Source organism: Lepisosteus platostomus, chromosome 7 (genome assembly GCF_059453375.1).
Source record: "Lepisosteus platostomus isolate fLepPlt1 chromosome 7, fLepPlt1.hap1, whole genome shotgun sequence".
Taxonomy (NCBI): Eukaryota; Metazoa; Chordata; class Actinopteri; order Semionotiformes; family Lepisosteidae; genus Lepisosteus; species Lepisosteus platostomus.
In genome coordinates this window covers 55,147,570-55,164,555 of record NC_142617.1, presented here as the reverse complement: position 1 = coordinate 55,164,555, position 16,986 = coordinate 55,147,570, and the positions used below count along the sequence as shown (strand labels likewise).

Genomic DNA, 16,986 nt, shown 5'->3' with positions numbered 1-16,986 from the left:
TAATCTCTTTAGCTTTAATGTCCAGATTGTTATTCATAAAGGCTTATTATTCATACTGTAAATGGTTATTAATAAAGGTTTGTTTCCTGTTTTATGAACTTTCCGGACAAGTTCCAAGTCCCACAAAAGTCATGAGCAATAAGTGAAAATATCATTACGGATCATTAAAGATGCCCAACGCCTACTTTTTTTTCCTGACAGTGCAGTCCAATGTGTTATGTTTTCTGGATTAGATTCCAGGACAACCTTAGTGTGAAATCTGCTCAAGGCTGAAACTTTGTCCATTTAAAGCATTATTGTTCTTATTATAATAATGTTATAAAGTCCTGGTGTATAATGTAATTATGAAAGTCATTAGATGGAACTGTTAAGAGGGACCAAAGGGTCTATCTATCTGGTCTATTTTGTCTGTTCATTGTAGGCCTAATTTTTATATGTCTCTTTTGTGCATAACTGCCAAGTATGTAATTCAGCAATTATTATTATTAATATTATTATTATAATAAAACATTGTTCTTCTGAAACATCTACATGTTTATGACTAGCTAGTTATCTTATAGAGTCAGGGCTTGGTTTAGTATTAGCAGTTTAAACAGTCCTGTGACAGTATTTCTTATTTTAGACAGGTCTCAGTAGTTCGGTGTGGTTTACTTGCTATAATATTTCAATTTTAAGGGGATAACTTGCACCATGTATCTGAGGAAGTACTCTAATAAGCATTTGCTCATATATGTGAGGCATAAATGCACCTTGGAAGCAAATCATTTTAAGGAACAAGTAATGGGTTTATTCCATGCTGAAAAGAGAAGAAAGGAAACACAATGTTTTGGCTATGGAGCCTTCTTCGGGTGTCAAATAATTTTATATGACTCCCAGTATTTTGTTGTACATATCGTATAAATGATGTAGTCTGCTGCTTAAAATATTCAATAATTTGCGCTTTTTCTTTATATTTCATGTCAGAGTAGTACTAAAGTAATATAAATTATTTTTAATCTTATTTCCCAACCCACCATAGCAGTGACCTACTTTGTTTCCATATGATCCTCTCAAGTCAGCTGTAGAATAAGCAACCTAAGTTAATGATGTTTGGATACTTATTGTATTGCAGAAACAGTGCTTGATTTGACCACAAATGGGTGGTTTGACAAACAAATTTTAATAAGGTGGCCATGAAAGATACTACTGTATTAAAAGCATATGCGTAGTCCAATAGAGCATGAATTACCCCCAAATAAATTAGATATGCATATAAGAACCTTTTCCATTTAGTCATACTGATCTGGTATGACTGATACTACACTGGGAATCTCAAATACTTTAATCTCAGGCAGCTTCATTGTGCTTTGGGTAAAACGCCACAAAATAATCTTGGGCCTGGTTTTTAATTGTGTTTGTGTTAAGAAGCCATGACTCACTCAATTTACCAACTCTTCTTTGTGTTTCTTTCACAGGAGTAACCAGGGCTTCATGCACATGAAACTGTCAAGAACCAAAGAGAACAAGTACATCCTTGGACAGAACAGCTCTCCTTTTGACAGTGTACCTGAGATAATTCACTTCTACTCAAGTCGAAAGTTGCCAATCAAGGGGGCTGAGCACATGTCCCTGCTCTACCCTGTGGCGATTAGGACGCTATAGCGCAGTTCCTGCAAAGGAGAGGGCCACCACTAGAGGGCAGCAGATATAGAGCCTGCCACTGAATGTCACTTCCTCTCAACAACTAAAAGGTCATTTTTCCTGGGACTGTCTGGATCTGTGGAGTTTCCCATTACTTCACCCAATCATAAAATCTGCAGGAACTAACAGACACCAGTCTGGTGAAGAGGTAACTAGTAAACCAGACTAGTTTCTTTAGTTGCCTGTATTATTTTTGCATTTTTTGTTATTGATGGGGTGTGTGTGCGTGGAGGTGTGTGCATAAATTATTAATAATATCCATGATGATAATTGTGAATAAAATAACTTTCTTTCTATCTTAATGTCAGACAAGAAGCAGATAGGCAGGTAGTGTTGTTCATTACTGGTTAATGAAAGTGATGCGTTTATTCGGTAGTACTCACTGATTGGATGGGTGAAGTATCCAGTGTCCTTTGCCTACTGCAGTGTCAACAAGATCTGTCTCTCATGCATTCCTTTTAGGCCTTTAGAATACCTTCCTAAATTAACATGTTCTGCAATGAGAGGGATAGTAAAGAAAACTATATTGAGAATACCTTGTGCTTGATGGAGGTTGGTTTTGGCTGAGGTGCATAAAAATCTCAACTTACTGAATTCTTCCTTTATTTTGGAAATTACCCACACCACACTTGCAAATCTGTATTGTTGGTAATGCTTATTCTACACAGAATGATTAGAGACTATAAACTTAATTGACACTGGCTCAGTGAGTAAAGACAGATGTAGCAACTGTTTTGCACTGAAGTGTAATGTGTGGTATTTAATGAAAGGAACTGAACGAAGCCTTTAATGAGACACATTGGTAATTTTAAATGGACAACTTTGATGGTATTTCAAACCATATGGTTAACAATTTGACCTCAGGATATCACAAATGTTTCTGGATTCATGTTTCGTTTTTCCTCACAATTGTTTTTCTCCATCTGCAATTAAAAATTTAAGACCCCTTTTCAGTTTGACATGTACCATTGCAGTTGCTTTTAACTTTTTCTCATTTTAACAGCTTGTTATTCCTTTCTTCAAACATGGAACAGGTTTTACTTCAGTAGAACACTATTTGTGAGTGCTTCAGTGTTGTGGACATCAGTTTTGGACTTGGGAAGTGGTAAAGAAATGAGAAACAAATTAAAATATAGGTATAATGTAACATCTTTCATGAAATGTTACAGGAGAGAGTCTGAGTTCCTTAACCGCTTCTTTCATGTTTGAAATCTTGCTCGTAGAGAGTCCTTGATCTGGGGAAATTGTTCATTGTTTGGGGAAATGCTGTTCCTCTGCAACTAGCTGAATAAATATACTGTAAATGCTGTACCTCAGTTGTAAGGACCCTCTGCAATACAGTCCTAAACTGTCTCTGGGCAAAACTTGAAAATTAGAACAGATAACAACGATAGTGTTAGTCATACTGTAAATGCAACCTATTTGGTGACATTTGAATCTAAACTAGGGATTACAAATCCAAAACAAAACCACAGTCACCCCAGGTTGCTAGTTATTGGATTTGATTTCTCTTTTCATCCTTTTAAACTGAACAAAGTGCTTTTTAGTGTATTAAGAAGTTTCACTGTGCATGTTTCCCGGTGGTTTAAATTCACAAGTGAAAGTGCCTTTTAACTTTATTGCAAGGCAGATTCAATACAGTTGTAGTGATGTCAACTTGGTTGACATGAAGTAAAGTGAAATTGTGGTTGACATGAAGGTCATTTCAAGAACTTCCTCTGATCGTCTGTAGCCAGTCCTGGAGCTCCACTGCACTATTTTGTTTGGTTACATTTCATTAATGATTAATTTGGGGCTGTATGAAGTCTTCAATATTTGTGTTGAACAGTTTATGTAACTTCTAAAGCACAGAACTAGATTAGAAAGTCCCATGCTGTCTATGACAAAAAAAGTTCTTCCTGTTCAAATCTGTCTGTTACACCCCTTTCTGCTACACACATTACCGGAAAAATCAAGAAGTTACACCATTTTCTGAGGCTAGTTATCCCACTTTCTGAAGAAATTAGTTGTGAAATCAAGAGCATTGGCTAGTGGTAAATATTTCTACATTTAATCTGAAGCAGTGGTTTCAGGTATGATAAATAAACGTTACATTATTAAAAACGTAATGTGATTTATTTTTGTATTTTTCTTTTGCTTATGTGAGTGGTTACAGCAAGATTTTTCACACATGTACATTTTGTGAAAAGTCCTTAGAATTATGTTTGCCTTCAGTAGTTAAATTTGAATTGGAAATTTGGTGAGTTAACAAGGATGTTGGAATGCTGCCCTTTTAAAAGGTTCTTTATAATTAAGTACATCGACATTTCAAAGCAGCTTTCATCAGATTTGCATACAGTATTCAATTTCTCTAGAAGATGTGATGACATTAGTGATCTTTCAAATTTCTGAGAGCCCGTGCTTTTTACGTGGTACAGAGTATAATTCAGGGGTTATCAAAACTTTAAAAATATTCATAATAATGCTACTGGACTTTGTGTGTGTACGAATCTGTTAAATAAAAATATGGCTTTTAAAATTCACCGTTTTAAAAGATGATAGAGCAATGATTTTTAAGATGATACCCTTATGCCAAAAGTATTGGAGAGTTTTATGAATGAGTGTTGCAGTTGAAATATTTGCCTGCTGGGACATTTTTATATTGTTTTTTAGCTGTCAAGAGTCTGCTTGACACGAATGCTCCTAAATAGATTTATACAACATTCACACACATCTGCCGGATTAAAGCAGTTATCCCCTGATTAATTTACTTTGAGTACAATTCAGTCTTGTACACTTAAATTCTTTTAATTACTTTAGCTACTACATAATGTAAGGCTAAAGGTGGGGTAAGTTTCTGCTGGCATGAATTATACTTGTAAAGAACATGAAATATTGCTAGTGTACATAAATCATTAATTCTAAAGGCTAAAAGATAGAATGGTGATGTTTTAAATAAGCTCTTTGCTTACAAATACATGATGAATTTTCAAAGGAATAAAGTGCACTTAATATTGCATGCCATATAGTAAGTGGTAACATGACCATTAAAAAGTATGTCTAATATGATGTCACCATCTGAGGAGGTAAATGTGAAGGAGTCCACTTTAAAACACGTTACCATTTTAACCACGGCTACTTGAATTTAACTAGTGAAAAGCTGTTTTCTGAAAAAAGATGCATTTGTTGCCTTCATAGTTCTTCCCCATTTTTAAAGATAAGCTAGGTAAAGATCCTTTTAAATGAGTAAAATCAACTTCTAAACCATTGAATTGGAACCACTTTGAAGTGGATGAATTAAATTTACCTGCAATGTCTACCTCAGAAAATCAATCTCATTCAGCCATTTTTGGATCAGTAGGTACAAGGGAATTACAAATATTGACTTTTTTCTAGCAGTAATTTACACAATGCTGTTTTTATATGTAATCCTCCGCATGATTAAAAAAAACAAAATTACACTATTAAAATAGCTCTGATAAACAGGGCTGTAGGTGTAGTTGTTAATGTTATTGCCCAACTCAATCTTAGTATGACGTGGATTTGGTTAATCCTTATTCTGCATAGTAAATTGAGCAAACAAAGGCCTAATGAAATAACTTACTTTTTTCTTTCATTTTAAATGACATAATTATGGAGAAAGTTTACAGGAAATTAGTTTCAAGTTGTTGGAACCTGAATAGCAGTGTTGGGTTTATTTTCATTGTCATTGTGCTTTGGAGAGGGCTGTACAGGAAAGCAGTACTACACCCTGCACTGCAGTGCGATTCAGATTTTTCCTGCCCTTGAAGAGAACTCCAGCCTTGTCTTGATTAGTTACAGCCTCAATGGCCTAATTCTTGTATAGCCTCAGGGTAGTTAAAGGCCACATTTGACCAAGGAATCGGCAGTGAAACAGTAATTATGCAAAAAAACTGATTTACCAGAATACCCTTGTTCCCCATAGGAACTGTGTAAATGGACACTATCTCTGTTCTCTGCACCACATATTTAAATGTTTTTTTTTTAAATCCCACTTGAAACAAAAAAGCAAAGCCTGTGAGGCAAATAGATTGTTTTTAAACCCCATTTCCTATCATACTGCTTGATCTGGTACAATCATCGAGTTTATACTTGTTTCAGAATACTGCTGTTAACTTATATTTTATCGTTTAGGTTCAGGAAATTGTCTCAAGTCCTCTCAGTGATGGGGATTGGCGGTGAAGCCCCTCACTCTTCTCATTGCCAGTGAGGCAGTTGTAATGAGACACCCATGCAACTTTTGGCTTGTAGCAGTAGCTGGAGATGTGCTCATTTAGTGTTGGCATAGTTTCTACTCTAAGGAAAAGTAAAGCAGTCTGCATCTCTGGTTGCACTTACAGGACACAGATGGCATTGCTCCTTTTAATGTATTCTTGAGGAGAAATTCTGTGCTCATTTTAGTGTTAAGGACAGGAATTGTTGTTTATATCAGCAGCCATTGAGGCCAGTTTGCAATAACAAAGCCAGCTGAAGCAGAGAGCAACAATAATTGTATGATATCCGAAGGATAAAGCCTACCAAACCGTGACGTACCAAGAAACAGGCTTTAAGAAGAAGGGTTTGCAACTCTCTTATGTGTATCAGACTGCAGTTAGGCTGAAGTTTCTATACACAGCAAGCATCAGCCCACAGAGTTAATGAATACTCTCCTCAGGTCGTGATTGGTTGAGCTGATCTTCAAGATTTATAATGCGGTTAAAGAATAATGGGAAAAGCAATTTAAATGAGAAATAAAAGCCTTCTGGGGAAAGGCATATTTGCTCATTACACAGTAGTTTGCACATTATTCTTTTTCTTTAACTATGTAGAAAAGATCTTGCCAATGGAAAGATGTTCTCCACAGGACAGCACTGGAATGCCAAAAGGAGAAAGCTGTTAAGGTCAGATGTTTACTGGAGTAATCCCAGTAAGTTAAAGACCATTTCTCTTTTTAGGTAATTAACGTTGTAAAACAACAATACTGTTTAATTTGAATCCAAACAAATCCAGATCAATCAGTTACCGCTCTCTGCCTTACATGAAGATATTTGTTACCTTTATCAAGGAAAAATATTATTCAGTATCATAAAACTTTGGGTTTTATTATTCTTTACATGATTTATCTTCAATTATAATTAAAGCATAGGCAACTGCCATAAACATGGGCCTGAAAACGTATGAAATGATTAAAGTATTCACTACTGTAGCAGTGGACAGAAATTTCTTTTATATGTAGCTATTGGACTGGATGTAGAAAATCAGTATTTGCATAAATTGTATAAATTATGCGTGCTGGAGACGCTGTATGCATCTCTACATACAAGCAGATACCAGCACAAAATTGTGTCTCAGCATATAGTGATATAATCTGCCAATTGTATGTTGGGACATATGGAAGATTATCTCAACTATTTGACGAAGAATACATTAGATTTATATATATATACCCTAATTTCTAAGCTAATGCAAGAAATAGTGGCTTTGTGATTTCACTTTACTTTCATTTTGAAGTGTTACCTGTTACACTATGATTGAGGGCTGTAACATTTTGCCTGTAGAAAAGGGTAGAAAACGAAACTGAATAGCTTTAATTATTAAATCAGTCCAAGCTTTTTTGACTCCGTCTGTAGAGGTGCAATGTACATGCTTTAATGTGAACTGCTTTAAATGTGAAGTCGACAATAAGTACAGATGGAGAGGCTGTGGGCACAGTGAAGTCATGAGACTGTGCTGATGGAAAGGTAAAGGGAGTCTTTGACATCCACTGATTTTCACCTGCTGTTCATAGGTTAAAACATTGTGATAGAAAAGTCATGACTTGTTTAGGAACATTAGAATTAATTTAGCAGTAGAGAAGTGCTTTTTATGATTTATATACAGCAGTCAGTAGCAAGGTCCGATCTTGTCTGAGTCTTGAGGAAGGAGAACGAACGGAACAGCAAACTGTAAAAAAAAAACTGTTGGTACTGAAATGGTAATGTTTTGAACAGTAAAATGCTCTCTATTTAAGTTAACATTCTCATGTAGTTGACATCCTTGTTAATTGTGTTTTCTACAATATATACTGTACATCACTACAAACCTCATGCATTCTGTTGGTTACACATAGACTCCAGATCCATTAATTTGTCAGTGGAAGAGTAACTTTTACAAGTTAGTTTGCATAAGCAAGGATGAAGGATGCAGTTCAAGAAATGTTTGTGTCCTATAATAAATTATTTTCATTATTGGGACAGAAAAGATGAAACAGTTTCTATTGAAATTTTGCATAGGGTCATGAAAAATTGGTTCATCTTTTATACCCCGAAAGGCACTAGATGTAATCATACATAATGCACTTTGTGAACTAATCTGGGTCATTTGTTTCCGGTTACTCCTGTATCACCCATGTTGCCTGAAAACCAGATGTGTTTGTATGCCATCCAAACCATGCTTCACATCAATGTGAAGATTAAGGAAATTATTTTTAAAATACAATCTGAAAATACAAATAGTTGATGGACAGTGCTATGAGCTTATGTGACCCCATTTATATCTTCCAGCAGAAAGGAAGAAAAGTGTGCTTTTTTGTCCTCTCTAGGAAGCAATCCCGAATTAAACTGCCATTGAAACTAAAGAGAGGTCAGTACAGACTTCTCAGGATTTTACCTGGTGTAGATTCACTGTTTATTAGCAGACTTTACTGGGTGAAATACATACCGGGGGGGAGCTTTAGAAATCAGAATGAGTAGCATTTTTGTAATTCTTTCTTGTGAATTCACAATTGTACTTTCAGAAGCTTTGAGTGTTTAAAAGTGTGCAGTTGCATAATGGCTGGATGGGTGCACACTTGGGAATGAGTGGTGTGTGAGTGTGATTGCATTTTCATGTATGCACTAATCGAACATATCCATACAGTCCCTCTTCGCCAAATGTATATACTGAATGTATTGTACGGGACATGGACCATAAGATGCAATGATTATTGTATGGAAATAAAGTAGAGTTTATGAGTCTGAAGTAAAATTCTTGATTTCTTTTGTCATCTTGTCTCCCATGGTTTGTGTTGGAAGAGCTGTTCCTGTGTAACTTACTGAATGGTGTCTTGTAGCCTATGCTCAGTTTAACCCTTTCAATATTGTTTTTATGTCACATGACAAGCCATGGACATGAAAAAAACAGCTTTTAGTATAAGGTTTAAATGTCACTGTAGGTCCTATGAGCCTGTATTCATAAAATATGTACTGTATGACATCTAGAAATCGCACAATATTTGTCCTTAAAGTCGTCATTTTGCTAGGTTTAAAACTTTTATATAATTATAATTTTATATAAACACTTATTAAAACCAATTACAGGGGAAATTATTTTTAAATAAAGATAGGATATGATAGGAATCTATGGAACATATCAATGGCTTTGTGTGTAGCAAACTCTACACATTTCCATTGCTTTCTTTGTGAAAATTAGATAAACAGATGGACATTTTTGTTAATGTTTCTGACATTTTCATGTCAATATGTAGAATATCCAAACAACTCAAGAACTGCAGAATGATCTTTAGATTAATACTGTTCAGTGTTTAATAGATAATAACAAAAGTATAATGCCTCTTTAGAATAAAACTAATAATTCCCTCATTAAAGAGTTTTCCCACCACAGGAACTCTTTTTTTACAAGATATTGATGTGTAGTCACTGAGTGGATGTTGTATAAACTCTAATGCAAGAAACATTTATGCACTGTACTGTAATTATTTTGTGTGAAATATCACTGTTGCCATGGTAAGCCATTTGTTGCAGGTATGTACCAAGACTTAAAGCACTTTGGTGCAAGGTTACAGCTGCTGTAAGTCAAGGACATCTCAATATGCAGCCCTGTGAGAAGCAAATTGCTCCTCAGTTTCCAGAATCATTGGAGTGCCTATGGTTTGTCTTCTTCACAAAACCTTTTTAATAGAGTAGTCCTTGGGGATGCTACATTCAAATCCAGCTTGAAACCTATCGGACCATTCCAGTTAGTCTCTGAACTCAGTACATATACTTAAAAATGTGTGTTAAACTTAAGAATTAGTGTGTAATTGGAATTTGTGTACCTGCTGTCCTGGTGGAAGAAAAAAAAATCCTTTTTCCCAGATGGGATCTTATTTTTCCTCGGTCTTGCTGGTTAGCAGTCAATGACATTGTACAGCTAATATCATTTATTGTCCTTGTTAATAATTCAAGACGATAGCTATTTTTCTTTTCCTTGGACACAAACCCTCAAACACAGTCGGCATCTGTGTGCCACAGGGCACATGTGACATATGCATCAGTTTGGTGGCACCTAACCTTGCCTTTGCTATTTTCACAAAACGAGCTTCACAGCAGGTGGCTGTCACAGACTGTTTAGATCGTTTATAAAAATACATGCACAGAGGTTAGCCTGCCATATTAAAATGAGAACAACAACAATGAATTCATGCAGTTTGTCCACTATAGTCTGATGAATGCATCATAAAACTGTGAAAGTCCTATGCCACCGTATAATGTGCAGATAGTCTATCATTAAATAAAGTTGCTTAGCTTCTGCTTCATTTTATGTCTGGTGTAAAGATACATGCATATATTAAATGTGTTAAAATTACTCAGTTGAAAACCAATCCTGACCATGAAGTGTTAAAGATTTTTAGTCAGACAAAAAATAGCTGTACCATAGAGATGTGTTAATTGCAGTGATGAGCAAACCTTTGGTCAACTCCCAAGTGATGGCATTTTTAACGAACCATTCATAGCACACTTAATTAAACAATTAGAGCAGAAAAAACTGAGCATGGATTAAAATTAGAACATTCTGTTTGCTTTGATACTGTTAAGATTCCTAATGAACTGCAAATCCAGTAATGCTGCATGCATTTATTAAGCTGCTTGGTGCATAAATTGCTTTGATATAACTAGGTACTTTAATTCTGACCTGGAGTTGTGCATGATAAAACAGGGTGTAACAGTGCAAGACTAACTCTCATTTCCCCTTGGAAAACTTGACAGTAACCTGGGGTCAGGCTGAAACATGTTACACAGAAGAGACTGAAGATTTACCATTCCAGTTTTTAACCTGTGGTCTGATCTCAAGACTACATGATTCTCATGACTAGCAAATTTCAGTTCCAACTCGACACAAAACAAAAGTCTTTTATCATTTCACAATCAAGCAAATTAAATTCATTCTGGGCATAGAATTATCTTGAATAAAATACTCCTTAAAAGTCAGATTGTTAGTAATACTCCATTGAGCTTCAAAATCACATCTGAATAATGTTTGCATTAGTGGTTCTGTGGCTAAGGATCTGTGCCTGTGGCTGGAAGGTTGCCGGTTCAAATCCCGCAGCCAGCAGAGGAATCCTACTCTGTTGGGCCCCTGAGCAAGGCCGTTAACCCCAGCTGCTCCAGGGGCGCTGTACAATGGCTGACCCTGCGCTCTGATCCCAGGCTTTTCTCCCTGTCTGTGTGTCTCATGGAGAGCAAGTTGGGGTATGCGAAAAGACAAATTCCTAATGCAAGAAATTGTATAGGGCTAATAAAGTGATGTTATGTTATTCAATTTCAGAGGCAGTGTACTGACTCACCTCTTCTTGTGTCTGTGCTCTATAAATAAAAGGTACTACATAAGGGTGAAAGAAACAACTCCTTTCAAGCTTTCTCTTCTGGGTTGAATCGAATTTGTAAGTGACATTTTGTGCCTACACGAAATCTATTTTCTCATCCCAGCTGAAGGAATATCTTATGCTTTTCCTTGCAAGTCTCAATCCAGCCTCTCAAATGTGAGGTTTAAGTCAATGCTGTCTAGAATGCAAATCTTACCACAAAATTCACGGTTTTAAATGTATCCCGAGTATAAAAATCAAACTTAATTCTAGCATGTATTTAGATAAAGTATGTGTATTATGAATATTAAATGCTTCTGGCATCTTTTAGATGTGATGTGCTCTGGTCACATTATTGCATAACCACTGAATCACTTCATTAGTGAGACAGCTGAGTAGGCACAGGTGATGAGGTGACCTGTTGAATTTCAAGCCTGGAGAAAATCAAGTATGGGAAAAGAAACAATAAGACCTATTTATTATGTCTTTGTGCCACAAGTATGTTTGAGGCTGGCTCAAGTCACCTTGGGTGGATCAGGTGATTGATGACGATGTGACATTTTGGCTCTACATTGCTCAGGTCCCGAGATCTCATTTATTACCTCTCCTGTGGGCCCATCCTTACATGACAATATTCCAGCAGGTTAATGCATGTCCTGTTGTTTCTTGTGTAACAACAGGTTTCTTGCAAGTTGAGGATGTGATGTGACATCAACACCCTCTTCTCCAGAAATGAGCACCATTAAATATTTTTAGGTTGTGGTAGAATGACATGGCATGCCGGGCTCAAGGAACAGGTTCTGTATATGCTTGTCCAGGCTACGTGAGAGGAATGGGACAGAGGAGCACAAGACAGCATCTGCCACTGAGTTCAAAACATATTGCATATGTACGGCTTGTAACAGTAGCCACACACTCTAGTAATCTGTGACTTTTACAGTAGACCCCCTGTTGTTCACCCCCATTAAAGACCAATGTTAACAGGAATAATGAATTTACTTCTGTCTTGCTAGTTTGAGGGGCAGTACAATGGCACAATGGTTAGTCTGCTACCTCAAAGTGCTGGGTTCCTGGGTTCGATTCTGGACCTTGAGTGCTATCTTGGGTGCTATTTCCACATTTTTTCATGGGTTTTCTCTGGGTGCTCCAGTTTCCCCCTATAGTCATAATACATACTGGTAGGTTAATTAGTATCTAGGTAGACTGGCCCCTCTACCGGTGTGTGTATGTGTCTGCCCTGTGATGGACGGTTGACCTGTCCAGGCTCTATCCTGCCTTGCGTCTGTTGCTTGCTGGGACAGGCTCCCCTGTGACCCTGAATTGGAAAAAGTGGTTAGAAAATGGATGGAATGTCAGTTTGCTAAAGTGTCAATGCACATACTACACAAAACTGAATTTGTTTATAATTTATAAGAAGTGCAACTGTTTCATTTTTATGTCATTTTTGACATGCTCAGTTGTAGTTACCTCTGTAGTATATGCATTCTAACATTCGGCTCCCCAACCATCCTGTGTTGGGTAAAGTTGTCTCCTACACAGGAGTGAACAAATCAAATTATATTTCTGTCTGGTTAAAGTACAGTATGGTTATCATTTGGAAAAAATTGGTAATAATAAGTCTTCAGTAGAAAGTAACATGATTTCCCACTCATCTTTTTTATGTGGTAAAGACTTGTACCATGTGACAACGTAATAATAATAATAATAATTGCTTACACTTATATAGCGCTTTTCTGGACACTCCACTCAAAGCGCTTTACAGGTAATGGGGTCTCCCCTCCACCACCACCAATGTGCAGCATCCACCTGGATGATGCGACGGCAGCCATAGTGCGCCAGAACGCTCACCACACATCAGCTATCAGTGGGGAGGAGAGCAGAGAGAGTAATGAAGCCAATTCATAGATGGGGATTATTAGGAGGCCATGATTGGTTAAGGCCAATGGGAAATTTGGCCAGGACGCCGGGGTTACACCCCTACTCTTTTCGAGAAACGCCCTGGGATTTTTAATGACCACAGAGAGTCAGGACCTCGGTTTTACGTCTCATCCGAAGGACGGCACCTGTTTACAGTATAGTGTCCCCATCACTATACTGGGGCATTAGGACCCACATGGACCACAGGGTGAGCGCCCCCTGCTGGCACCACTAACACCTCTTCCAGCAGCAACCTTAGTTTTTCCCAGGAGGTCTCCCATCCAGGTACTGACCAGGCTCACACCTGCTTAGCTTCAGTGGGTTGCCAGTTGTGAGTTGCAGGGTGACATGGCTGCGGGTTAGGGTCAGGGTCAGGGTCAGGGTCAGGGTCAGGGTTAGGGTCAGGGTTAGGGTTAGGGTTAGGGTTAGGGTTAGGGTTAGGGTTAGGGTTAGGGTTAGGGTTAGGGTTAGGGTTAGGGTCAGGGTCAGGGTTAGGGTTAGGGTAAATGAGCTGCAACAGTTGCACTTCTAATAAATTCTATGAAGAGGCTTTACGAACATCAATTACCAGAATTATTCTAGTCAATTGTGTTCTCAATAAAAACAAGCTACAAGTATCAAAAGCAATTGGAATGAGTCAAACTGTGGAACACAAATCTCATGGTGTTAAATTTTCAGGTGTTAGACTATTATGGATTTTGTCATTTCTGTTTTGTTGTTAAAATAACAAGCCCCAGGCTAGGTATAATTAATTGTTTTACTGAGCTTTCACTGTAGGGATGATGATGTGAAAAATAGTCTTGTAATTTTCTTCCCTGTAACTGAATATACTAGCTTTTCCTGAGTTATCTTGGTTATCAAGCTTGATATGTTTGTGGAAGAAAATGTTTGTTAAATTAATGTAGTATTAGTATTGCTGTATCCCTTATTTTGGGTCTTTTTTGTAATATAAAACAAATTAATTTGTTTGATTAAGAGCCCTCCCTACAAATAAGAGACTTTCTATACATATTGCTTTAACTGTTTGAGACTTCTGGGCTCTCAATGGGGAAATGTAGTGCTACTACTGTATAGAATATAAACAGAAATCTAACAGAAATAATAGAGGGTTTATATAATGATTTGTGAGATTTTGACTTGAGGTTGCTGTTTTCTAAGCATATTGAGTATTGATTCAAATTATCATAGAGAAATCGCTAGTTCATAAAATTGTTGGGAAAATATGTTTTCCATTTTCCAAACAAAGATTTGTTTGAAAAATGATTTAAAAACATCTTTATGTATGTCAGTATATCTCTAAATTGTTTTAAGATGTCTTCAAAATCTCATCCCATTTTGAGAAATATTGAAATACACTTAAAAAAGAAGCAACGTTATACACATTGGAAGATCTCTCCATTTAAGATGTCTTAAATGATTGTATATCTTTCAGAATATTTTAAATCATTACACATGTTATTAGTCTTGAGAACATTTTGTTTTTCTCTGCAGTCTGGGGTTACTGATGGCCTGTTTGTTTTAAGTTAGAATCTAAAGTTGTTTATACAGTGTGCATTTTATTCCAAAATGTAATTACTTGTGATATATATTAGGGCAGCACAGTGTTTAGCATTGCTGCCTCACATTGCCGGGGCCCTGTGTTCAATTCATGGGGTGCTATTTGCATGGAGTTTGTACAGTACATTCTCCTCATGTTCACTTGGGTTTCCTTGGGACTCTTTGGGACCCAAGTCCAAAAACACACTGGTAGGTTAATGGCTTCTGCGAAAATCGTCCCTGGTGTCTGTGTGTGTGTGTGTGTTTGTGTCTGTCTTTGCCCTGCGATGGACTGGGTATATTCTGCCTTGTTCCCATTGCTTGCCAAGATAGACTCAGGCTCTTCTGCAACCCTGTATTGGATAAAGCAGTTAGACAATGGATGGACAATATATATTAAACCCCCGGACCAGATATGACAATACCCTAGCAATATTTAATCAATAAATCTTGCTATATCCTAATTACAATATTGTAATAATAGTAACACTTTTTAATTTCCCGATGGATTTTTCTTTTTAGATATGGATGTTCTACTGTATGTAATTCCTTCCTACTATTCAACAAAAAACAGAAGAATTACATAATTTAGTAGAAATATCTATTTTGTTATCCCTATTTTTAGTAATAATGTGATGAGGTTCCTAATCTAATTTTTGATGATTAAGCATAACTAGCACAACTAGGTAAAATTTCACTGCATCAGGTTGCAAAGCTAGCAAGCTAAAGAGTTGATTCAGCACATTTCTGTTTAAGAATGGGATTCATGATAATGTAACCTTTGATTTTACCCTTAGGCCCCCTATCATGTGTTAAATATAAAACAGCAACCTGACATGGACTTAACATTTAACGAAAAAAATCCAATAGCCATCTTTTATCTGGACTGGAGAGATTGTATTCATGTAACCAGTCTTCATCTCTGGTAGCATTCACTCTCAGGATTAACCTTGAGCTATTGTGAAGGGATTATGTACCAAGGGTTAAATCATATGAAAGGAGATTGGTAACAATATCCTTTTTTGACAGAGGTGACCTAGAAAGAAAGAAAGAAAGAAAAAGGACATTGCTTGAAAGCAGCAAATTCATTCACTGAATATTCTCTAAAAGGTTGTGTCAGTCAAAGTCTAATTTTATATTCTGCTCAGTCCCTTCAAACTGGAACCAATTTCAGGTAACACTGCTGATGCTAATGGCCCATGAGCCACATCATAAAATGTAACTGTCTCTGTTTTTTTGTGAACGTGTTAATTAAGGATACAGCTTTAACTGAAACCTACCATTACAATCTCAAGCATTCTGGCAGCTTGATTAGCCGTGCTTTGTATGACTAAGTGTCCCATTAGGCCCGGGATAGAAAAAGACCAGACAAAGGTAATGACTGGGTCGGCAGCTCAATTTTCAGATTAATTTTGCCCATCACAATAATCTGCTGTCTTTAATCGGGGTGCTAACACGGCAAGTCTCACTGTTACAAACACTTTAATTCAAACTGCCTCCTACAACAGCAGAGCTGTTAAACCCAGGAGTAGAGAATTAAAGACTGGTACTTCCAGCAGGTCCTCAGGTAAGTGGCTGTATACTGGCATATCACATTAAATCTTCACTCTTCCAGTTTTCCAACATTTATCTTGAAAATGAAATGACATACTTTGAAGAAAATGGCAGTCCACACCATGAAAGTACTAAAACACAACACCTGCCTGCTCAAAATACTAACAGGAAGAAAGTAGCAATGCTAATACTGATAGAACACACTGGTGCTTGCTGGGAAGATGCCCGTGTACAGTACTTCAGCTGAAAAGCTCACAATCAAAAAGACAAGGTTCTGGGGAAACAAATAGCTGGGAGGCATTCTGCACCATTTGCCTGTGCACTCCTCCTGACATTGTGCATCAGCCATGTTTAGTTGCCTCAGGGAGACGTGAGGCAGCTCAACTCTGATATCTGCTATCCACAGCTGCCCGTGACCTCTCCCCTCACTGGATGCTCTGCTCAGGTCTTTCCACTCTGCCTGCAGCCATGACAACCCAGGAGCTTGCTCGTGCGTCCAGGCAGGGCTGGTCACCTCTAACTGAGTGGGTGACATTCACTGAAAACCTGATGCTGTGACTACATAAAGGAGTGCTGGCATTTCTCCGCATATTGAAGAAGCATATATAGTATTGTAAATGTCTGTACTTTTGTTTTGCAAGATGTTTCTTTTTAAAAATTTAGATATACAGAAGTAAAAACAGTGATTTCTTGCATTAGTCTGTTTTCTGTGATTTTCT

The 16,986-nt window shown here is 37.1% G+C and overlaps 1 protein-coding gene and 1 long non-coding RNA gene across 7 annotated transcripts in view; both read left to right on the top strand.

Annotated features, from left to right (window-relative positions):
- The window catches only part of shf (Src homology 2 domain containing F), a 113,680-nt gene extending 111,047 nt beyond the window's left edge, over positions 1 to 2,633 (top strand). For all 6 annotated transcript variants that reach the window (XM_088641302.1, XM_088641301.1, XM_088641303.1 and 3 more), the window contains one exon: positions 1,455 to 2,633. In XM_088641302.1, the coding sequence (XP_088497428.1) occupies positions 1,455 to 1,641 (187 nt within the window). In that variant the 3' untranslated portion in view covers positions 1,642 to 2,633. The remainder of the gene's footprint in view (positions 1 to 1,454) is intronic.
- Positions 2,634 to 3,705: 1,072 nt separating this feature from the next.
- Positions 3,706 to 8,664, top strand: LOC148659251 (uncharacterized). Its single transcript, XR_015940381.1, has 2 exons — positions 3,706 to 7,040; positions 7,130 to 8,664. It is a non-coding gene; the product is annotated as an uncharacterized LOC148659251 (long non-coding RNA).
- Positions 8,665 to 16,986: the final 8,322 nt, after the last annotated feature.